We start from the raw sequence: 23,592 nt of genomic DNA on the forward strand, positions 1-23,592 counted from the left end.
GGGGCATCCTTCTGATGTTAAAGTGGGGTTGTATGAGTTTCTTATTCATAGTCAGTGTATTAACTACAATATACGGACTTTTGAGAAGAATTTAAGACACTTTAATATCAGTTTGAGTTTCTGCTATACGTATTTTCAGCGCTTTACCTTTACGGGGAATTGAAGCAGTTATCTACGCTCTCTTCAAAGCCAACAGACTCCATTTAAAAAATAAAAAACAGTCATTTTACCTTGTAGAACTCGGGAGTAGTTGTTCTACCGCTGCCTTGATCAGTTAGTTATTTTGCGTTATTGTGTGACTTTGGTGAATCCGAACATTTATATAAAAAGTATTAATCTCTCACTAACATCACTAGTATTTGAATGAAAAATGGGGGAAAAAAGAAAGAAAGTAGTGCTGTATCTTTACATGTCATGGATGGTAACAAATCAAGAAGTAAAGCAGGTAAATGGAAAGTATGTTTGACATCCTGGTTACGCGTTTGAACGTGAATGAATGAAGTTAAAAGATGAGTCTGTTACCTACATGGAGGCTGGAGATAGAGGCGGAAAGGTTAATCATAGCTGAGCCGGATCCGTCTGCAAGCTACGAAACACATGCACACATGTAAAAAACATACAGACTTTCAGGTTAGCTGGTTAGCGTTAGCCACAATATTAACATAAAATATCAGTGTTATATCGAATAAACAAGCAATTTAAATGATTTCATATAATCTATGGGTTTGTAATGGTTGGCATACACATTAAACACACTATTCTTTAACACTAACATCATTAGACATTGCTTACTAACATCACCAGGCGTATTAGTGACTCAAACACACAAAAACCTCGTCGTCACCATCGTGTGTTTCCCCCAAACAGCAACAAATAATCAAAAAAACCTTGTTCTGTGAGGGAAAAACTGACTTGAATCAAACACTTTCTGTCGCTGGGAGGTCCCGCTCTGCGAGGTGCCGACAGCAGCGTTTTGGGCAAACGCTGATCGGGCAGGACAGAGGCCCAGATTAGAAAGACAAAGTGTTTACATGAGGTCACGGAGGAGCTGAGCACATGGAGGAGCAGAAGAAGAAGAAGATGACAGGAAGGGCGAGGCAGGGAAGCTGTAAAACACCCGGCGTGGAGGCGAAAAACCTCCACGTGTGGGCTCAAATGATACAAGGAGCAACGTTTTGGGGCTGTTTACTGCAGGTACTAGTAAAATCATGATATCAGCAGTTGGACTATTAATCGTCGTAAGTACTACTAGTGAAAACAGTTGTATTAAGTAGTCTGTTGAGTCTGAAGGGGCCGCTACAACCTGCAATGTGAGGGTCATGTGAGTACAACCAAAGGCATCAGTAGGCTACTTTTTGGTAGCTTTGCTAGCTTGTCTAGCACACAACGCAACTGTCCCGGAGCCTTGTAGCGGCCCCTGGAGAGTTCCCAGTCTTTTCAGGGTCTGGAGGGGCTTCGTGAAGTCTGAGACAATAACTTATAAACTACCCGGTTATACCCAAAAGTAAATATCTAATGTAAAGATGCTGCTGGTTGCATTGTCGGACATGTAGGATCCAGAAATGTGGGAGCGTGGTTAACTTCAAACAAAACTACTTGGTTGTGTTGAAGAAATAATCATGGTTTGTAAGTACGTTTGTTAAGTATATGTGTTATAAGGACGTTTGTTACGTATACGGTTTGAACGGATTTTTGTTACGTTAGGTCTGCATGTTAAGTAGTCAATGTAAATAAGTCACACGGGACATGAACAGTGTCCTCCTGGGTGAAAGTCCTGTTTGTAAGAACGTTTGTTACGTATATTAATTTACGTACAGAAGTTAAGTAGTACAATTATTAAGTCAAGGATTGACTTTTGGTTTCACACGGGACACGAACAGTGTTCTCCTGGGTGAAAGTCATGTGTCTGTTTAGACGTTTGTGATGTTTATATCTTTGTGAAAGTCAAACTGTTCACTTTTTGATGACTTTATAGCCCTTTGGTGGCTAGAATTTTGTAGTGCTGCTAAATTGTACAGCGTTATACTGACAGGTGCTTTTAATATTTAAAGTCTATCTTCATTGAAATTAAGGAGAAAATCGTACAAAAATCTTAAAGTATTAGTAGTTTATATCGAGCATGATAACGGTTTCTTTTTTGCTCAGAATCTGCAAACATTTTGGGCCGAACTTTTAGCCGTCACCGCAAATGTAAGCGGTTGCATCACTGTTGTTGTATCCACGCAGAGACGTCAAAGCACTTTAACTGGATCGGGGTTGTTAATGACGGGGCGTGTTCCCGATGAACATTAGCTTAGCTCATACTGTACATTTCTGGACCTCCCTTGTCACTGAACATTTCATGCCGCCCCCCACAAACACAATAAGACAATCAAGTTGAATCAAGTTTTTTTTGTGTGTGTGTGTGTGTGTGTGTGTGTGTGTGTGTGTGTGTGTGTGTGTGTGTGTGTGTGTGTGTGTGTGTGTGTGTAGCTATTGTGGCGTCTGTGGGTAACGGGATAACAAAGACGGACACACAAATAAATTAAAGAGCAGAGAGGATTTGAAGATGATGGAGGGATCACAGAGGGGACGAGTGGTTGATGAACCACAACAATGAAGGGAGAGAAGAAGAAAAAGAGGAGGGTAACATGCCCTTTAATGAGCCACCACATTAAAAGCAACTGTCAGCTTGATAGATAGAGAAGGAAAGAAGGAATGGGAGAGGAAGGGAGCGGGATGGAGGAAGAGAAAGAGAGAAAAGCTGAAGAAATGGTATGTGGACAGACATGGCATAAAGGTGTGAAAGAAAACAGAGTGATGGAGGGAAATAAAGATGGAGAGAAAATGATGAAGAAGAGAGATAAGGGAAAGGAAACTACATTTATAAAAAAAGATGAAGAAGGTAAAGATAGTAAAGATAAGAAGGATGAACGAAAAGATGAAGGCAGTGGGAGTAGCGGAAACAAGAGGGATGGAGAAAAGAGGTAGAAAGATGGAGGGAAGTGGAGGAGGGATGCAGGAGGATGGATGAAAGGAGGGACGGAGGATGGAGAGAAGCCGGTCAAAGAGGAAGGGAAGGACTGAAGGGAGACAGAAGGTGATGCAGGAAGGAAAGGTAGGAAGTAAGGAGTGGAGTAGAGGAGAGAGGGATGTATGTACACAGGAAGAGGTGTGAGGAAGAAATGAAAGAAAAGAGGAGGAATTATTCAAGGAAAAGAGGAAGGAAGGAAGGAAGGAAAGCAAGAAGAAAGTAAGAAACGATGGAGGTAAGAAATGATGCGTTGAAAGAGGGAGAATTGTGAAGGGAAAATGGCACGAGGAAGGAAGAAAGGTACTCGACTAAAGATGAAACTCGTCCAGATGAAGGCAGCAAGGAAAGGAAGGAAGTAGATGAGGAAGGAAGGTGCAGATGAAAAAAGATGGAGGGATAGTGTGGGGATAATGAGACAGGAGACAACTAACAAGGAACAGACTCCATGTGTTTGTTTATGCACACTGTAACACACACACACACACACACACACAAACCACAGGCTGTCTTGTATATCATTAAGGGTCACATTTTCCCCTTCAATGATCACCAGGAGGAAGACTTCACTGAGACAAAAGAGAGAGGGAGGAGAAGAGAGGAGGAGGAGGAGGAGGAGAAGGAGATCGGGGAAAGAATAGGAGGAGGAGAAGAGATGTACAGGAAAGAGAAAGTTGACAAGAAGTAAGAGAGAAGAGGAGGACCACGATGGGAGTGTAAAAGAAGTAGAAGAAGAAGGCAGAGAGGAGGAGAGGGCGAGGAAGAGGAGGAGGACAGATGAGGAGGATAGAAAGTAGAGAAGAAAGAGGAGAATATTTTAGAAAAGGGCAAAGAAAGCGGTGCCAGCGGAGGGGAAAAAGTGAGGAGAACAGAAGAAGTGAATCCAGAACAGAAGTCTTGAATCATCGATCCGCAGACAAGAGGCCAGACAGGACTCACGAGCCTCGAATTCTTTCCCAAAAAAATCACAACTTTCTCCACAGATTCCCCGTCTTTAAATGTTCCCTCAACGTTCTTTAAAAGAAGAGGAGCCAATCCAGTGGTTTTCCATGTTGGAGCCCATTAACTTCAAATCCTGTTAACTGTACAACATTTTCCAACATCTGCCACACTGTCTTCACTGATTCCTTTACATTGTTTTTTTATAAAACGGCCGTTAGAAACGGCTAGTCTGGCTAGTCCTGACCCTCCGCTAAGCCCCGCCCCCCCGCGGCTACTCCGTCAAGCTGTCAGAGCTACGTTACCGTGGAGCCCACACTGTCACTAACTGACGTTTTTGTTTTATATCCAGGATGTTAAAATGATTCAGCAGAGAAAACAGGTTAAAAGGATACGAAACTCGTATTGCGTTAACAAGATCGTTATCTCTCGGTTCCTCTTTCCTCGGCTCTCTCCATCTTTTACTCCACTTTCCAACAGTAACTGCCCGAACTCCGTCTCTTCTCCTCGTACTATTTTTAGTAAATGCAACAACAACATTATAAACGCAGTAATCGTTTTGGTATTTTTATGTTGCTGTTTTTTATGGACTTCGGGGACCGCGGTCGGTTTGATGATCATTCCTGAGCTCCCTTCAGTCCTTATTGGCACTAACGGGATTACACAAGGATAGTTGCGGTCTGTGTGTGTGTGTGTGTGTGTGTGTTGTTTATGTTTGCCCCTCAAAAAGAGTGTATGAAAGCCTCACGCAGTCTGCCAAACCAATAACATCAAATGATGTTGTCTCCTGATACTGTACAATGTTCTATTCGCTAAAATACACAAAGTGACCATTTAATAGACAACAGCAGTGTGTGTCTGTCTCTATCATGTGAACTGATTTGCTTTCTTGCAGAGAGATAAATCTCTCTCATGTCTGTGCAGCAAATATGAAGCTACAGCTTGCGGCCGGCTAACTTAGCTTAGCATAAAGACTACAAACAGGGGGAAACGGCTAGCCTGGCTCTGCCTGGTCTCCTAAAAATTACATTCTCACACAAGGAAACCTTTTTGCCAGATATTAGACAGAATTGTCATCTCAGTCCTTATTTTCCCGACCAATCAGAGACCAGCGTTTCCGCCTGAATCTAACGGCATTCCAACTGATGCTGGCATCTGGTTTTAAAAACCACGATGTCCAGAGATACTGAGACAAGAAGACATCTACGGCGCACGGCTTGACAACTTCTATAGTCCCGCCCCAGGAAGTGATTGGCTAATAGTTAAATACAACCCAGTATTTTATCATATTTATATGTTCTTTAGTTAACCACATGTTAAAACACGAACAGCACCTCTAAAGCTCACTCATTAACATGTTGAAGGTGATGAGTGGATTCTGTAACCTTTGACAGAACCAGGGTGGGTACCTGTTTCTCCGTTTCCAGTCTTTATGCTAAGCTAAGTTAGCCGGCTATGAGGCTACTCTCGGCAAAAACAGCATTGTCCTAAGATGATTGTTCTCACTGTACTCCGTCTTTGCAAGCTGCACGTCACCGGTTTTAGCATTGAGACTTTTTGGATTGCAAAGGTGAACACAATTTGCTTCCCTCTGTGTGTGTCTATGTGAATGTGAGGTTATGTCTGTGGGTTCGAACATGTGCGTAAGAGTGTGTGCGTGATGAAAAGTAAATTGTGTGTCTGAAACTAGAGAAATTTGAACAGGGATTTGAAAATAGTTTCCGTGTTCCTCCATCGAAAGACAGAAACTGAGAGAAAGAGAGAGAGAGAGAGAGAGAGAGAGAGAGAGAGAGAGGAGAAACTAAACGTCTTAAACTTGGAGAAAGGAGACGGAGGGAAAAGGGAGAGAGAACGTTAATGATTGGTGACGAGCACGGGTCTCGCGGTCCCAACGGTAACCACCGACCACAGAGACGGTTGCCATGTCATCATGTCAGATCATGTTTATTTATGCTGCTGGTACCACTCAACACACACACACACACACACACTCACAGACGGAAAAATGAGTGTTTCATACTTGCCCTTTACACCCCGCGCACCAAAAAGCACACATTTACGCACTCATACAAAGATGCACAGATAAACAAGCGTTAATAGAAATGTCGGGGACACGCACACACATTCCTCATACACGCTTTAGGAGAACGGCCGAATCATTGGGTATTAAACCACTTAACAGTCAGTTCAGCTGCAATGAACAGCAACTGGAGAAGTTCAGCTTCAGTTTTTCTTTCACTAAACAAATGCAAGCAGCAGCATCTTTTTTTTTTTTCTTCCTGGATCTGTTCAATCAATGTGATACCTGTGACAGCATCTACTGATTATCAAGAGCAGCCGTACCTCGGTTATTTCAAACCAACTATGGTCAGCGAGTATCTACGTTTAGTAATTATATCTCTCTGTAAAGTATAGTTTCCATCGTTGGTGGCGGGGTCCGCCACTCCCGCACTGGATTGAAACACATGCCTGCATGTACTTCAGCGTAATTGTTTGTAATTTATTCTTATTGATAAAAGCCTCCCTGATCACTGATACAGACGTATAAGAGTTTCGTTACCGAACATTTCCTGTTGCTGCCGCGTCAAATTTAAAAAATGCTCAACTGAGGGACCATGAGGTGGCTTTTATCGTGAAGTAGCTACAGGAAAAGGTGTTAGATACGTCACAATATTCATTATTGGTCTTTTTACGCGCTATTGTTCACAACCCTAACCCACAAACCGACTGGACGTCTTTACCTGGTCGGGCATGAGCGGCTCCTCGTCGTCGATGTCAATAAAAACCTCCCCACTGAACTGGGGCGTCTCACCTGCACACACAAACACACGGCAGAGATCATACATTAACACTGATTATAAGTTCAGCGCTTTAATAGACTCGTTCATATCCATCCACGTCTTACGTCTCCACTCCTCCTCCTCCTCCTCTTCCTCCGCCGCTCGTTCCTCCTCCGGTGTGCACCGGTACTCCTCCAGCGACCGGATGGTGCACTGGCCGACCACCGGCTTCCTCCCAAACTGACGGTTGTCGATGACTTTGATGACGATCGGCGGCATGTAGAGCTCCTCGCGGGGAAGCCTCTGTGGAGAGGTGGAGGTAACGAAAAGGTAGAGGGATTAAAAACAAAAGAAGAGAGGAAAGGGTGATGAAGAAAAAAAAGAAAGAAGACAAGATGTGTAAAAAAAGACATACGCTTGACTCTGATTGGTTATGCCGCCTGCCCGCCTGATGCTGATTGGCTATGGCTGCTGCCTGTCTGAAGTTGATTGGTCACGCCTTGGTGACGGTCCAATCATTACACCTTAGCCGACCCCTCCCACGTTACTGAACCCATTGAGGTGGGGTTTTGATCTTCGTGAGGGAAATCAGCTTCTCAGTTTACGATTTTATATAAATGTTTACGTGTAAAGTGACGCCATGAAAAGCCACATTTACCCTAAATGACAATATGGCTTACTCTGTTCTTCTCCACGCTTTCGCCAATTTTAGCGAGAACGCCCTGTGAAACCACCGACTGTCATCGAACATCAGCACAACTTGCGTTGACGATTTGAATTATCATTATCGCCGCATTGCGAGCGTGAGTCAGTGTGCAGCTCTGTGTCTGTCCGAGGCTAATCTCACATTCTGCAGCAGCGAACTGCATTATACTTTGGGTGCTCTCTACTCTTAACTGGAGCCGGTAGGGTCCGCTAATAATAACACCGCTGAGTGCATCTTTTTAGTTTTGCAGCTTGTTCTTTCGTTTGAATGAATTGTGTTTCATGACACTTTACAGCCCATTTGTTGGGTCCATCAAAGGTTGTTAGTTGGCTGACTTTGATTGTTTTGGACGGTGTGTTTGGCTAACCGCTAACAGCTAACTGAACTACCAGGACACACACACTGCTGAGTACATCGCCGCAACTCAGCCGCTTCTAAGCTGGCAGACAGCCTGGCGAGTAAGACTGTATGCAATGTTTTATACGACTTTGAGCCAATTGCCTGCATACATCACTGCTTGTTTTTGAGTTTGAATGACGTGTGTTTAAGACGCGTTACAGGCCACTGGTGTCTAGACGGGGTTTAGCCAACTGTGGGTTGTATTCATTCAATCACGCCATACAGCAGTGAATCTGCACTCTATCGAGTCCTTCTTTTAGTATTATTAGTTTCGCAAAGATTTCTTTTAAGAGTGCAATATGTGCACCTTAGTAGCACCTTATTTTATTCTAGGCCGACTCAAGGGGGGAAAAAAGGGTCGGTAACTTTAATCCATTTGACTTCTCTGGCTTTAAAAAAAGGCTTAAGTGAGGCTCACGATGCTAAACTCACACAATAAACTGAGGGAGCTAACGTTAGGCGGTTAGACACTTCAAAGAACTGTATTTAAAGAAACTACGCACATGACATTTTCTTATGCCCCCGTGACAGACGAAAACACTTACGCAGTCAACTTAAGACCTTAATATTGTTAACGTTAAATGCTTGGACTCGGTTCGAGGGCTGAATTTAAGGGAAAAATACGTGCATATTTCCACAGTCCGCTTGAGGCCGTCACACTCTTGCGGTGGTCAACACAGGACCTTAATCTTGTTAACATTAAACTCGCCCGAGCCAAAGCAAGGATATGTATTTGAGGGGGAAAATCATGTGAATATTTCCACACTCCAATTAAAGCTGTCATAATAAAAGCCTGAGGTGATCAACTTCAGACCTTAACATCGTTAACATTAAACTCTCTGAGCCTGTTCTGGAGCCGCCGTTAGGAAAAACGTGTGCAAATATTTCCATATTTCAGTTTTTATACGAGAACACTCAGGTTGAACGCAATGGCTTCGATGTAAACTCAGTGGAACTATATTCACGGAGGACAGAACATTTCTACAGATAATGGCTTACATGGACGGTAGACGCTCATAAAAGACAATAAATAAGAGACATTTAGTTTAACAAGTGTTTGACTGTTTAGGATATAAAGCCAGTACAATGTACAGAAACCTTAAAGCTTGTAAGTAGACCGGAGAAGTCCAGTCAAGAACAATCGGTGACGCAATGATCTCCTGAGCAAGAATACTATATTTACATCTTAATACTTGTCCTTGTGTATTTGAGTTGTTTGTAATGAATGATGTTGTGCACCTTTAAAGTCACACGTTGTAAAATTAGCTTTAGATTCATCATGCTTTACATTAAACTCGTACTTTACTTGATGCTACTTCTAACATTTCAGAGTAAAATATTGTACTTTTTACTCCACTGCATTTGTCTGACAGCTAAAGTTTGATCATAATAAGATTTTACATACAAATAATAAGCTTATAAAACTAAATGCTTCATCAGAGATCAAAGCAGTGGCTTCGGACCCTTTTTGGGATATAAACCTCTCACATGGTCTCATTTATGTACAGTAACTGTTTGAGACACACATTGAGGGAATTAAATGTTTATGTTGAGCATGTAAATCAGTAATTTAAGAACAAAAACAAAGGAATTTGAGGGAGTGATTTATCAAAAATGTTCCCCCACACAACTCATTGAGAGATGAGTAAGGCTGAGGGCATGCCTCTCAAAGTAATTGATTCCCATTTAAATTATGATTCTGGGATATATTTCAGCATCAAAGATTTCTGTGACCATAAAATAACTAACCAGTTAAAAGATACCACATGTCCAATAGTTTACTTTCTTTAACAACAAAGCAAACAAACCCTTTTACTACGTGCACAGTCCGGTTGCATTAAGGCAACAGAAGACAGCAGCGGTTCTTGCAGTAAGATTTGTTTAATTTTTTTATTACTTTGCATGAGTAAGCTTTGACCCATTCTTTCCCCTCTCGAAAAGGGTGACCACAGCCTGAGCCTTTTGGGTGCCACTTAAACTGCCGTCTTTAATGGCAGCTTCCTGTGGTTTACTGTAGTAAAAGCAGAAAAGCCGATTCTTTCTCGTGAAGTCACAAAAGTACGGTAAGAGCTGAAGAACAACAGCAGAAGTTTAAGAGGCCAGTAAGTGGCTCATATCAGCTTCCTGAAATTGGAATCTCCCACCGTGATCCACTGGCATCGTGAGAGACGGCTCTGAATGCTCAAATCCCCCTTTGTTCAGTTAAAGAAGCGACCAGCATGTGAAACATTAACTCGTAGCCAAACCGTTCTGTTCTAGCCGACTTCATTTGTGTGGTGAAATTACAGGCCAGTAGAAATGTTGGCGTGGTGTTTTCGCCGCTTTTGGGGCAAAAAAACCTTTGACTTACTGTGTTACCAAACTGATATGGCAAAGGTTGCATATTTTAGATATCATAATACAGCATAAACAAAGAACAAACGCAATATTTCTGAGATTCCAGTCGTAAATTTAGGAGAACAAATAACACGGATAATAGCAAATTTACGAGAAAATAACAAATTTGCTAAATTATTAAGTCATACATTTAAAAAAGGAAAAAAAAAAAGGAAAAAGGAAAAAAATAGTAGAGTGCATTTATTATTGTTTGATGATGTATGCATGTTGTCGGGTTTATGGGGCATCTCATTCAGTGGCATGTATGACCTCGATCTGCAGCAACATTGCACTTTAAAAAGGTATCTAGTCAGCGTTTGTGCCACAGTCACATCCATGTTAAACACCTCCTCCCTGCATTTACCCAGCGTCAGTAATGTAGACTATGATAGCCACGGCAGAAGTCCCTCACCCTGCAGAAATGTTCCCTGTCTGATGGAAAACCAGACAAAGCTCCTACAACGTCCACACTCAGAATTACTGCTTTCATGCTAACGGGAGAAGGAACAGTAGAGTCCATTATTGCGGCTCCACTGATGAAGATAAATGAAGCAAAAAACCACATCACTGCAGAGCTCTCATTAGCCATCTAAGCAGCGAGCCGCTGCACTGATTACATCCGCGTAGTGTGTGTGTGTGTGTGTGTGTGTGTGCAGCATGTCTTCGCGCCCTCACCACATCAAGGACGAGTGTGTTGACGTCAAAGTTGGGCTTCTTCTTCATGCTGCGGATGACGCAGCTCTGGACCGTGACGCCTCCGCACTCCACCTGCAGGCTCGGGGAGGTGATGCTCGCCAACTGGAAACTCTTCAGGTTGCGAACGCCCCACGCTAAGACCTGACGGAGGGGGACAGCAAGAGATGAGATGCATTGACTTTGGGTCTCCATTGTTGCCATCCTCCACAAAGGAGCAAGCTAGTCACCTTTCAAGCCCACAGGAGGTTCATATTTGATACTCAAAACATAGATTTCAAGAAACTGAGATGTTACGCGGGGGAAATAAAGCACATTGAAGCAGTAGGTCTTAGCGATACCTCGATGGCGGTTCTCTGCAGAACAGGTTTGATTCCCTGAGGAACCACGAAGACGTTGGGTTCTCTCTGAGGGGGCGGGTGGGGAAGGTCCGACTCCTCCGGCTGCCAATAGGAACGCACAAAAGGACAAAAAAACGTGTGAGAAACGAGCCGCGCTGTTCATTGCGAGATAAATGAGTAAATGTTAAGTCACACAATGTTTGGTGTTCGGGAAAACCACACAAATGTAACATTCAAGTCAAGACCAATGGAGGTTAAGTCTGTTACTGGTAACATACGGACAAAAAGACATCTTATATGTAAAACACAAAACAATTATTCACAAAGAAATATTCGAAGCAGATTTAATAATGAAATACTTATGATCACATGACCACAAGAGAGAATGGAAGCGTGTTGCACAAAATGCATAACAGAAAACAAGATGTTGGTGGAATTTAGGATTATTAAAGTATGAAAAAATGGCGGAAGAGTTTTTGAGACGGAAGCTTATATGAGGCCAGTTAACATGCACGTCTGCTGAAGTTATCTCCGCGTGCTGGACAGCACATGAACATAAAACAGCTCGGATGGTTTGTGTGTGAACATTGTACCCATTGCTGCAGGTTTTCAGAGAGGAATGCTGGAAACATCAACTGAGGAAGTGACATCGAAGAAAAACAGACAGAAAAAAAAAAGTTTAACAAATAAAAGCGAGGAGAATTTCTAAAAGATAAATCATCAGAGCAGATATTGAGGAATTCACTTTTCATATATAGTGGAAATGCACAATCACCAGAGACATGCACGCCATTTTTGATTCATTGAAAAGCAGGATTTTTATGTTATTATTCAACGTTTCTTAAGAGTTATCACCGCAGATGTGTGTCGCTAAAAGAAAACTCCCATTTCTGTGTTGCTTGTGCATGTGAAGCGCTTCATTTTCTAATAATCATATCAAAGAAAATTCATTTGAACCTATTTCAGGCTCTGATACAGCGTTCGTAGCTCTACCTATGAAAATGATTCCCCTTTTATGTTTTTTAGATACCGTGTAAAATCTATTTGCGTGTAGTCCACGTAATCATGAACCAGGAAGTATAAGGACGGCAAAAATGCACAAAGAAAATGCACATACGAATGAGGACATGTTGACTCATGCACTGTTTGTGATAACTCTGTCGATGCGGTTTTACCTCGTCCAGAACGTGGATGGAGGTCATGAAGTCTCCCTGCAGGCGAGACGGGGAAAAAAACAATGGTTGGATTTTAAAGGTATGAAAATACACACGACGAATAAATCCAAGAAAAAGCTTAAGAGAGAACTAAAGAAAGGTCAAACTGGACCGACCTCTTGACCTGGAATATGATGAACAGCTGGCTGTAGACACAAAAGGACAATAAGGACAATAAGGACACTGGAGGAAAGACAAGTAGAAGATGAAGTGAGTGGCGATGGTTGACCTCCGACCTTGTCTCTGCGTATGAGCTCGAAGGCGGCCAGCAGCTCGCCGGCGCTCTTGTCCCCTCTGCGAATCGGGAACCAGGCCAGGTGAGGGGAGGCGGTCAGGGAGGGCTGGCACACACAGCGGCCCATGAACTCATCCGCACCCTGGACATTAAAAACACTCACATATATATATATATATATATATACATATACGGTCTTTATAGGATATTAAATTAAAGCTACTACGAGGAACTTTCAGTTTGTGTTGATGTTGGCGCCCCCTGTGGTAAAAGGCAGTAGTGTTTCAGAGCACCAGAGTCCCTTTAGAAAACCTTTAATTTTACTACCCAAGGGCACAGATTACGCATTAAGAACAACTATATAGAAATATCCAATCCTCTCACTAATGCTGTCTTTAGAGGCATCAGTATATGATTTGTAAATGTATCATTATACCAATATTAACATCCCAAGACGTGACTAAATCTAAAGAACATGCAAACACTCACGTATGTGTCCTGATCGTACAGCTCCACCACGATGTTGGGCGGAGCGGCGATCGTGGCCTCGAGGTCGCCGAAAATCTGCACCTCATAGAAGATGAGCGTCTGGTCCCATGTGGGATTCAAGGTGTTGCGCACCGTCACCGTTTTCTGGGACTGATGGAGGAAGGACACGATGGCGTAGGGGTCTGAGGAGAGGAAACGGTAATGCATCCTTTCACACTTGCTGTTGTGAAAACACACGCTTTGACCTCATCAGGCGATGAGTTTCTGGTTTGTTTTACGCACAAAGAAGAAGACATTTTTAAATGCATTTTGCCGACTGGGTTGCAAATGTGTATCTGCCCTGTGATTTCGGATCCGCTCCAATTTATCGGGTTCTTTCTTGGCCCATGCTTCACCCTTCCACCAAGTTTCATGAGTTTTTCTTTCCAGTAATGCCGCTAAAAAATCAAACAAACCAAACTGAAAACATCTTGGCGGAGATGATAATCGGGTTTTTACGAGGCGACCAGCTGAAGCTGAAGCTTATCGTTGGAGCGAGGGAATGCCTTCTTAATGAGGGTCCTCACAAGTATACTAGTACGAACTCAGATATATATGTGTGTGTGTGTGTGTGTGTGTGTGTCCGTGTGTGTCCAAACTATCCCGGCGTCCCACGCGGTGACATCAGCAGCTTGGGAATGCCGAGCTGGAGACGGAGGTACACTGCTCGGAGAAGTTTGTTATTCCAGGTCACAACCACTCTCTTCCACGTTAACAAACACACAACTTACAATGTGGACACATGCATAAAACCCACATATATGTACAGACACACACACACACACACACACACACACACACACACACACACACACAGTGAGTAGTTTGTTATTTCAGGCCGAGTAAAGAGTCTCTATGGAGCGGTTAGCGATAGAGTAAACAGAAGCTAAGTTGCGTTTTCCCACCAGCCCTCAATTAACCTTGGAAGTGACACACACACACACACACACACACACACACACACACACACACACACACACACACACACACACACACACACAACAGACACACACACACACACGCACACACGCACACACGCACACACACACCACCCATGGTGACCCATTCAATTACCGTCCATTCCCAACAGCCCATTGGCTCATGTAAACAGCAACACAAACAGCCCAGGGGGGTTATGTAAGTCTGTGTGTCGGAGGGGAAACAGTAGAACCCAGTGGGAGACACGGGGGTACACGAACACACCGGAGACCAGGGAGAGACGTAGACAGGAGGAGGAGGAGGAGAGAGGAAGGGTTAGGGAGGGGGAGAGATGAGAGAAGAAGGGGGGGAGAGAAAAGAGAGGAAGAGAGAAAAGAATGAAGAGAAGATCTCTAAATGTGGGAATTTAGATCATCACTGAAACACAGACGGAAAGAAGGACAGACAGCAAGGATGAAGGGCTGAAATAAAGACATTCAGACAAAGAATGGTAGAAAGACAGAAAGACAGAGATTAAGAGAGAAAGAAAGAATGAAAGAAGAGTTTAAGGGACACACCAGGATTTAAAAACAGGGAAATAAAGTTGAACTTCGCTGAACTTTAACCTGTGAATTTGACGTTTGAGGGGACGGAGAGCCGGAGAGTCCAAACCAGAGGAAGCTATCGTTAAGCTCCTCGAGTTTACAAACCGCCGGCGAAAAGAAAGAGAGAAAGAAAGAAAGACGGAGAAAGACAGATCTCACTCTTTGATATCGCGGCCGCCCAGACGCCATGTAACACCAGATTAACACACGACTGAAGCCCATCCATCAACTCTACCCATCCGTTACACCGTGTGTGTGTGTGTGTGTGTGTGTGTGTGCTTCTCGCTAACCTAACCCTCTTTAGCCGACCTCCCTCCATCATCTATCATTTCTCTCTCCCTCTGTCTATTCATCCGTCTGTTATTCAAAGCCTCGTCTCTGTTTTTACATCTGAGTCTGCGGTGGGTTTCTGATTAACGCACACACACGCACACACACACACACACACACACACACACACACACACACACACACACACACACACACACACACAGTAACAGTAGTTTCCATGACTTCCTTCAGATAATAACTTCACTGTCCTCTCTTTCTCTCCCTCAGTTTGTTGCAGCAGCTACACCAAACTCTACTCATAACCTTTTTTAAAATAAATAAATCATTACAATGAGTATTAACCTCTCTCTCTCTCTCTCTCTCTCTCTCTCTCTCTAAAAGGAAAGCACTGCTTGATATTAAAGCTTAATACTTATTTTTAGATTTGGAAAGGCAAGGCCCTGACTTGTCCGTGATTTTTATACAAATCGGCATCATGATGTAGTTATTTCGGCATCTTTTTGATCGGTTTATTGCAACTAAATCACAGCGAAATCGGTGTATTTTGGGGTCAAACTCGCACGAGTAACGCGAGGCAAACGATGTGTTCACGTCTGGTGTGAGTGCAGCATAACGTCTCAGTGTCTGCGGGAGCTTTAAGAAAACAGTTGTTCAGGGAAGATTCACGAATAATACTTTCGGGCCACCAGATGGCGCTTTATAAGCATCACGACTGAGAGGTGAGGGATGGCTGCACGGTACCTGAGAAGCTGTCTTTGTCCATGGCCGGCAGGTCTCTGGCCTGGTACAGGTAGCAGCGCAGGTGGTAGCGGGTGCCCCCTAAACACACACACACACACACACACACACACACACACACACACACACACACACACACACACACACACACACACACACACACACACACACACACACACACACACACACACACACACACACACACACACACACGTCATTGTGTTGACACAATAAGAGATAAGAAGAAGAAAGATTTAAGGTAAAGAACAGTGTTGGGCGCCGATCTTACGGTCAAAGAAACAGGAAATGGTCGGTCTGTTGACTCCGAACGTGGGCGTGACGGACTTGTCTTCGTTCTTGTCGTCTATGCTGCTCTGTGGGACGAGGAGGAGGAAGAGGAAGATGAAGATCACATTCAGAAAGAAAAGAACGGGAGCACATATTAATGAAACATAGCAGGGCCTTCAAAATAAAAGACTACATACTTTTGGCACCACATGGCAATGGACACATATGTTCAGTTTTATCATAGTTTGGGCCCCTCAGCTCTAATGAATTTGGAAGTTATATACAATGTTTCATTCAAAATAAAGTGTGCTTTTGACTTTGTGTTCCCGTTTCATCATCACAAAGCCAGCTCAACCCCCATCCAACACCTTTGGGATGAACTGGACTACCAGCCTCTCTCTCTCTCTCACCAGAGAACACTCCAGAGCAAAGATGGCCGCCGCTCCCGTCTTCTCCAGCGGCTCCATGCGGTACCTCCACCTGCGCCTCCTGAAGCTGTCCGTCTTCCTCGGCTTCAGGTGGAACCTCCAGCCGAACAGCGAGGCGTACTCCCAACCCTCCCTCTCCGCATCATCCGGACGCTGCTGTGAACACACACACACACACACACACACACACACACACACACACACACACACACACACACGATAACCACTGTGAACATCTGTGTGTTTCATCTCCTCTCATGCTCATTTGTGCCACTAGACCACCATCTAGTGGCAGGATGAGGAAACTTCAACTGATCAGTTAAATAATAAATATATAAATAAAATAATCCCCCAAAATGCGTCTTTTTCTCGCTACCTTTCTGAGAGCTTCCATCTTCTGCTGGTCGCGCCGTCTCATTCGTATCCATCGCCGTCTTCGGTTGGTGTGGTACATCTTCTCTGCCGGCACCCACGACTTGGGACGGCGGTCCGGAGGGATGGGGATGCCGTACTCCCAGCCTGGTGGAGGAAGAAGTACTCGGACTCTTTATTTAAGTAAATGTACTAATACAACAATCTGAGAGTACTCGCATTACAATTCAAATTGCTCATAGTGGTTTACAGGTCTTCATCGATTAAGTGTCTTTAGGACTTCAAAACTGTTCTCAAATACAGTACTTGAGTAAATGCATTGTGTATAGTTTAGCTTATGTTGTGTGTGTGTGTGTGTGTGTGTGTGTGTGTGTGTGTGTGTGTGTGTGCACCTTGATCATCCACAGCCCTGTTGAGATCTTCGCTCCACTCCACCTCCTCCCAAACCCAACCTGGAGGACACTCCACCTCGTCCTTTGGCACCGCCTTCTCCCCATTCTGACAGATAAATAGCGATGAGTGAAGCCACACACACACACACACACACACACACACACACACACACACACACACACACACACACACACACACACACACACACACACACACACACACACACACACACACACACACACACACACACACTCGTTTCTACACACACGTACCACGTCGGTGTACCCCTCCGGCATGCCGATCCACTGTCCGCCCGGTAACCTCATCTGGTTTTCAAACACTTCCTCTGAGAAGGTCATGTGACCGGCGTCCACGTCAAACAGCAGCCTGAGGGTTTGACATCACAGATGTTTATCCAGTACACATGAATACACATAAATACACATAAATGATATTAATTATATGGACTGTCTTGATATCCCTTGATTGCATAATAAAGACACGGAGGTAATCAATAGAAAACAGCCATAAAATGACAGTTTAAAACAGGTGAGGATGTTAGCATAAAACACAGTGACGGAGATATGGAAGGTCTACTGGTTGAGTTTTTTTAAAAGTGGCTCCATCTTCAGCTCTAAAGGTTAAACATGGGGCCAGTCTTTCCTAATTCATATTTGCCAGCATGTACAGGGAACGTTTGAATTTTAAAATCATAAAATTGCACAAACAAGCCTTTAAAAAGCACAAAAAGCAGTTAAAAAATACTTAGAAACATCAGCAGCGTTTCACATAAAGCCCACTCACGTCTTCTCGGGGCTGATGTACCAGTCACCGGTCCAGCTCCAGCCCGGAGAGGGTTTGAAGCTCTCTTTGGGCAGTTTGACTCTTCCAGTGACGTCGCTGAACTTCGGGTAGGTCAGACCCGTCGTCCCCCAGTTGCCCACCAGGGCGAGTCGGGTCTGGTTCTCATACTGCAGAGAGAGAGAGAGACACAGGGAAGCCTTTTGTTTTACATTCAAACAGCTTTCAAGTTATTGTGATGCAAGACTTTTTTTGGGGGGTTAGAGTACGATTAGACATCCCAGTGAAAACCAGTGCTTTGTGTCAAGCCAACAATTAGTCCGTTTTAATCGATCTCTGTGGCGGTTTGTTCGATCTTCACAGCAGCAGCTTTGTGCGTCTTACCGTCTCAGCAAAGACCGACAGCTTCCCTTCAGCGTATTGGTTGAAGTGTTTGACGTCAGCGGCCAATCCGAACCAGACTTTAACCCTCAGCTGACCTGGAAGTTTGGCCTCTCCGCCACTGCCCTGTGGGTTCTACACAACACACACACAGCCCGTCAGCAAAGCTTTATTTCAGAGGACGAAACGTGTGTGTGTGTGTGTGTGTGTGTGTGTGTGTGTGTGTGTGTGTGTGTGTGTGTGTGTGTCCACCTTGAGGAAGACGGTCTGCAGCTGTCCGCAGTGTTTCCCACAGTGCTGCTGGGAGAAGATCACGGTGTGCGCTGGGATGCGGTGGTACGCCACCCTGCGGTCGCCCTGCAGCATCCAGATCACGATGTCTGGGAGGCTGTTCTGAGGCTGAGAGAGAGAGAGAGAGAGAGAGAGAGAGAGAGAGAGAGAGTATTGTCTTTCACTTTTATTCTGTCTCTTTTTGTCAAACACAATACATTTTCCAGTTGAATTTAAAATAACAATGATTTTTATAATTCTTCTCTGGTCCTCCTCCTTTTTTTAAAGAATGAAACAGATGTTTTTCTTAAGTATTTTAATGCAAATAACACTAATTAAACTTAACTAACATCACACCATTTTTAACTTATGCTTCAGGTGTTCCTTTCAGAAAAATTGAAGTCCCAAAAATGTCTAAAGACGTTTGTTTTCTGTAGATAATATAGTTTGTTTTTTCTTCTTCTTAGATTTACTTCTCACGTAGACGCCTCTAAACCAGCAGGCTCACCTCCTCGGCCATCGTCCTCAGCCTGCCGGCCCAGTCCTCGGCCTGCTCCAGCACCGTGGACAGCTCGGTGGCCGGGCCGTGCTTGAGAGCCTGCGCCGCCGCCACGATCTGCTGCAGGTGGAGAGCGCGAATGTGCCTCAGCGAGCGGTCCAGCGGGGTCGCACACTGCCACTGGTCGATGGAGGGCAGCTCCTCACTGGAGAGAGAGAGAGAGAGAAAACTGTATTTCCCCCTATAGAGTAGCACAGTACTTGAGTAGATGTACTTGTTACGCGGTGTTTACCTGCAGTCCGTGATGACCTGATCCAACAGCTCGACCACTCGGAGCTCCACCTCCTCCAGATCACCGCCTGCCTTCACCTCCAGCTGCACCCGCTGCAGGTTCGCCTCCTGGACACACACACACACACACACACACACACACACGTTCGGATGGTAGATGCTGTACATTCATCGCAAACACTTCCTAGTTTATTCGCAACTCAAACTCAACACCCACCAGTCTCTCTATGATCGCCAGCAGGATGTTGAGAGCCTCGATCCTCGGCTTGATGTCTTCCCACTCTGAAGACAGAACCACCACCGGCTTAATGTTTCCCCAGGGGAGGTAGTAGTAGTGGCAACCTGGAACACACACACACACACACACACAAATAAAAACACACACGAGGATGACACAGCAGGCAACGATGCACTCATCACCAATAAACAGCATCTTAGTAGCTGCTAACACATTATTATCAGTGGATGATAATAATAACGTAATTTAATTTACTGCATCTTTATCAGTTTACAGCACATGTACACTACTTTGCCGCAAACATACATTCATTTAATGTGCATTTATATTACTTTATTGCACAGGTGCAGTATATGTATTTGCTGCAAACATACACAAATGTAATACTAAAACGATGACACTTATCTTTGTTTGTTTTTTGCACATATATACCAGTTTATTCCCATGCATATTAATAACCCATCTCAACTTATTGCACATTTAAACAGTTGGTTTTTCAATATATTGAGCGTATATATAGTTGTGTTGGTGCTTCAGATTGAAACCAACTAAACACACGACGACAGTGTTGTTGTGATTTACTCTCACTGCCAGAAGAGGTCGACAAAGTCCACGTTTAACCATTTCAGGTATTAAAGACAGGTTGCTTTCTAGATTAACTACATTTATAACAACCAACTCTCTGTATGGACCTTTGTTCAGCTTTTTGGCAGAGAGAGTAATTACAAAACCACTGTGCGGGGCAGCATAAAGTGAGTAAATCTGCTACGCACTGGCCCTTTAAATGTCCGACCCACACCGCACCACGTGACCTACCGTCGAACACGGCCCTGCTGAACTGGGTGGTGGAGGCCAGAGGGAGGCAGGTGTAGTCGAACTTGTTGCCGTAGTTGCCGATGCTGACCTCGAACTGGACGGCGTCGTCGACGTCCTGGAGGAGCGTGGCCGAGTAAAACGCCACGAAGAGGGAGAACTTCCTCTTCCTGAGAAACTTCTGTTGGGACGGAGAGAAAGGGAAAGATGGGATGACGGATGATGGATTTCTTTGTGTTGTGAAAGTGTTTTTTAAAACCTTCTTCCCTCTCACCTCCACCACCAGCAGGTCATCTGACGGTATGTCTTCAGTTTTCTGCTCCGGCTTGTCGGCCAGTTTCGTCGTTAGCTCCAGTAGCACTCGACCTCGGTAGGCCACGCCCTCCCCCTGACAGACAGACAAAGATCTTTAAAAAGGTGCAATATATAACACACACAATTTAGGATTATTATTTTTGCAAATTGCCCATATTGTTTTTCTTTATACTGCAAACATTTAAATTGTACAACACCAAGTCCTTGAACGTGAAAACCTACTCGACAATAAAGCCGTTTCTGATTCAGACAATTAACCGAGGAAATAAAGAGTCGATGTGCATCACAATAAACACATTCCGTACCAGCCAAAAATCAAGTTCTGGATGGTTTCGTTTGATTATTTTCTACCGAGTGTATTTAAAAGTTCAAAAACAAAACGTGGAGTTACTTTTCCGAGGTTGAGCGCCTCGTGTGGATCGTGGAAGGCGGTGAACTCTCGGGGGCTTCCGTACAGGTTGACGAAACACGGGCCGAACGTTGGCAGGAAACCGAGACTGTCATCAACTGCAACGATACAAAACGTCAAATAGATCGTTACGAAGAGAATGTGAAACGGTGAAAATGAAGAAAAGACTGATTGATTGATTGATTGATCGGTGAAATTATGTGCACTTGACAAAAATAGATTCAGAGAGTTTCATCAGAATCAAGCCAAGATGGAAGCAGTTATGAGTTGAAAGGAAAAAAAGGAAATTGGAATCACAAAAATTAAATAAAAAACACAGAAAATAAGACAAAGTGGTGTAGAAAGGATGGTTGGACGTACTGCCAGAGTGGACGGTCCGTGGAGTCAAGTCATCTGAATGCGTAGAGAGGAAGCGTGGTTCAGAATCACAGACAGATGTTCAGAGTCAGACAGAAAGGAAAAACGGACGTCTTTGAACGCCACGCAAACCCCAAGCAAATGCACTCGACCACAACGCAGACAAACCCAGAATACTCAAAGCAAAATGATTTAGCTCGTTTCAAGTATAGATCACTTGAAACAAGGCGGTGGTGCCCGTTGCTCTTATATGCTGATGATTCAGCATTATTCACATGGCGTTGTCAAACAAAGACAGAGAACAAATGGCACTTGTCACACACACACAGTGAGAAAAACTCATGCATGTCGTCTTCATCTGGGACAAGACAACAGCGAGGCACTCCGAGGACCGGAGACTCTACCGACGTCAGCGTTCAGCACACAAACACAACCGGGTTAGTCTTCATGCCTGTCAGGGAAACGTTGTCCATGCTTTGTTATGTTCACACGCCGCAGGTTCCACCTGGGGGTTCAAGACTTGAGATTTGTAGAAGAAAAATCTAACTTTCAGTTTTTCACACTGGATTTCAAAAGAACTTCTAACTTTTAAATTCCAAATGGGTTTTATCTGAAGTCGCTCCAAACCATAGGTAAAATATGTAATTCATGATAAAGCTGTTTCTGTTCTTTATTCCAAACAGGCAGAAACCTCTGAAAAGAGAAGCCAATGATGAAGTGTCTTAAACCTGCATTCTCTCTAATGTCCACCAGGGGGCGACTCCTCTGGTTGTATAGAAGTCTATGAGAAAATGACTCTACTTCTCTCTTGATTTATTACCTCAGTAAACATTGTAAACATGAGTTTATGGTCTCAATCTCTAGTTTCAAGTCTTCTTCAATACAGCATGATGTTCATTTAGTAAACGATGGTCCATTTAGAGTCAAACAGACCATAAAGCAGGGGATGCTTCAGGGGCGGGGCTACGTTGTGATGGACAGGTCGCTACCACGGCGTTTTCGTCTTACAACTTTGACCATTTCACGATGTGTTTTCAGTCCATGAAAGTCAATTGTAACCTTTTTGGTCACCTAAAAATGTCCAGTATGGACGACGGCCAAAACCAAGATGGCGACAGCCAAAACGCAGAACTTTACTCAAAGTGTAAAGACTTAAATGATTCAAACCGATTCTGTATATGGCCCAGCCCTGGCACGATCCAACTACAACTGATCGGTAAATTATAATCCAGATTACACCAGTTAGGTATAACCCAGTCCGGTTCCATCATGTTTACATCTAGTCTGGATTAGGAACCACTTACCATCCAGGTTTGATTTAAGGCAGCGTCATTTTGATGCAAACAAATCAAACCATAAACAGAATTGGACCTTTAAAAAGGACTGAACTAAACCAGACAAGACCTGGTTAAGTACAAACAATCCGATGCAGTCAAAGCCAGCCAGTTCCAGTCTGAACCAGTCCAAACCAGACCGGTCGGGTCCAGTTCAGAGCAGTTTTCGACTAGTTACTTACCATCTATCTGTCCCCCGGGGGCGGAGATCTTAGACATGCAGAGGTGGGTGGTGCCGATGACATCATTGTGACTGGCTCTGTCCCTGAAAGGGGAAAGTAAGACAGAAAAAAGCTCTAAAAACATGCTTTTTTAAGCCAAACGGTGACACAAATTCAAATGTGTTACTCTAAACCAAGATATCCTATCATTATACGATGTCCATCGCAAACAAACACTCCCACAGTGTCAGACTTTCAAAGTCTAAACTAAGTACACAAGTTTAAGTCTTTATCTTCTGACTTCTGATTCTGATTTAAAAACAAAATGTAAACAAAACAAATGAACACATGAGCTCGGATTCACCAGTCCAGAATTCTGATCCTCATCTTCTCACACATGGAGGGAAACTGGGAGGAAAAAAAACAAAGCATATACCGTATAATGATAATGAGGAGTGCGTTCATCTTT

The 23,592-nt window shown here is 43.9% G+C and overlaps 1 protein-coding gene across 5 annotated transcripts in view; it reads right to left on the reverse strand.

The window, feature by feature from the left end:
- The window catches only part of dysf (dysferlin, limb girdle muscular dystrophy 2B (autosomal recessive)), a 66,225-nt gene that overhangs the window by 26,800 nt on the left and 15,833 nt on the right, over positions 1-23,592 (reverse strand). Inside the window, exons 15-42 of one of the 5 annotated variants that reach the window (XM_079184512.1) lie at positions 23,488-23,531; positions 23,145-23,227; positions 21,632-21,664; positions 21,254-21,369; positions 20,822-20,935; positions 20,551-20,728; positions 19,714-19,838; positions 19,498-19,604; positions 19,215-19,410; positions 18,689-18,835; positions 18,440-18,571; positions 18,059-18,225; positions 17,527-17,641; positions 17,254-17,359; positions 16,866-17,008; positions 16,472-16,645; positions 16,063-16,147; positions 15,777-15,854; positions 13,183-13,364; positions 12,695-12,835; positions 12,575-12,604; positions 12,420-12,455; positions 11,838-11,879; positions 11,245-11,346; positions 10,886-11,047; positions 6,855-7,032; positions 6,691-6,761; positions 527-586 (exon numbers count right to left, since the gene is read on the reverse strand). In XM_079184512.1, the coding sequence (XP_079040638.1) occupies positions 527-586; positions 6,691-6,761; positions 6,855-7,032; positions 10,886-11,047; positions 11,245-11,346; positions 11,838-11,879; positions 12,420-12,455; positions 12,575-12,604; positions 12,695-12,835; positions 13,183-13,364; positions 15,777-15,854; positions 16,063-16,147; positions 16,472-16,645; positions 16,866-17,008; positions 17,254-17,359; positions 17,527-17,641; positions 18,059-18,225; positions 18,440-18,571; positions 18,689-18,835; positions 19,215-19,410; positions 19,498-19,604; positions 19,714-19,838; positions 20,551-20,728; positions 20,822-20,935; positions 21,254-21,369; positions 21,632-21,664; positions 23,145-23,227; positions 23,488-23,531 (3,147 nt within the window). The remainder of the gene's footprint in view (positions 1-526; positions 587-6,690; positions 6,762-6,854; positions 7,033-10,885; positions 11,048-11,244; positions 11,347-11,837; positions 11,880-12,419; positions 12,456-12,574; positions 12,605-12,694; positions 12,836-13,182; positions 13,365-15,776; positions 15,855-16,062; positions 16,148-16,471; positions 16,646-16,865; positions 17,009-17,253; positions 17,360-17,526; positions 17,642-18,058; positions 18,226-18,439; positions 18,572-18,688; positions 18,836-19,214; positions 19,411-19,497; positions 19,605-19,713; positions 19,839-20,550; positions 20,729-20,821; positions 20,936-21,253; positions 21,370-21,631; positions 21,665-23,144; positions 23,228-23,487; positions 23,532-23,592) is intronic. The other 4 variants (XM_079184513.1, XM_079184514.1, XM_079184515.1 and 1 more) reach the window with 4 other exon arrangements.

This window comes from Pholis gunnellus, assembly GCF_910591455.1.
Source record: "Pholis gunnellus genome assembly, chromosome: 23".
Classification (NCBI taxonomy): domain Eukaryota; kingdom Metazoa; phylum Chordata; class Actinopteri; order Perciformes; family Pholidae; genus Pholis; species Pholis gunnellus.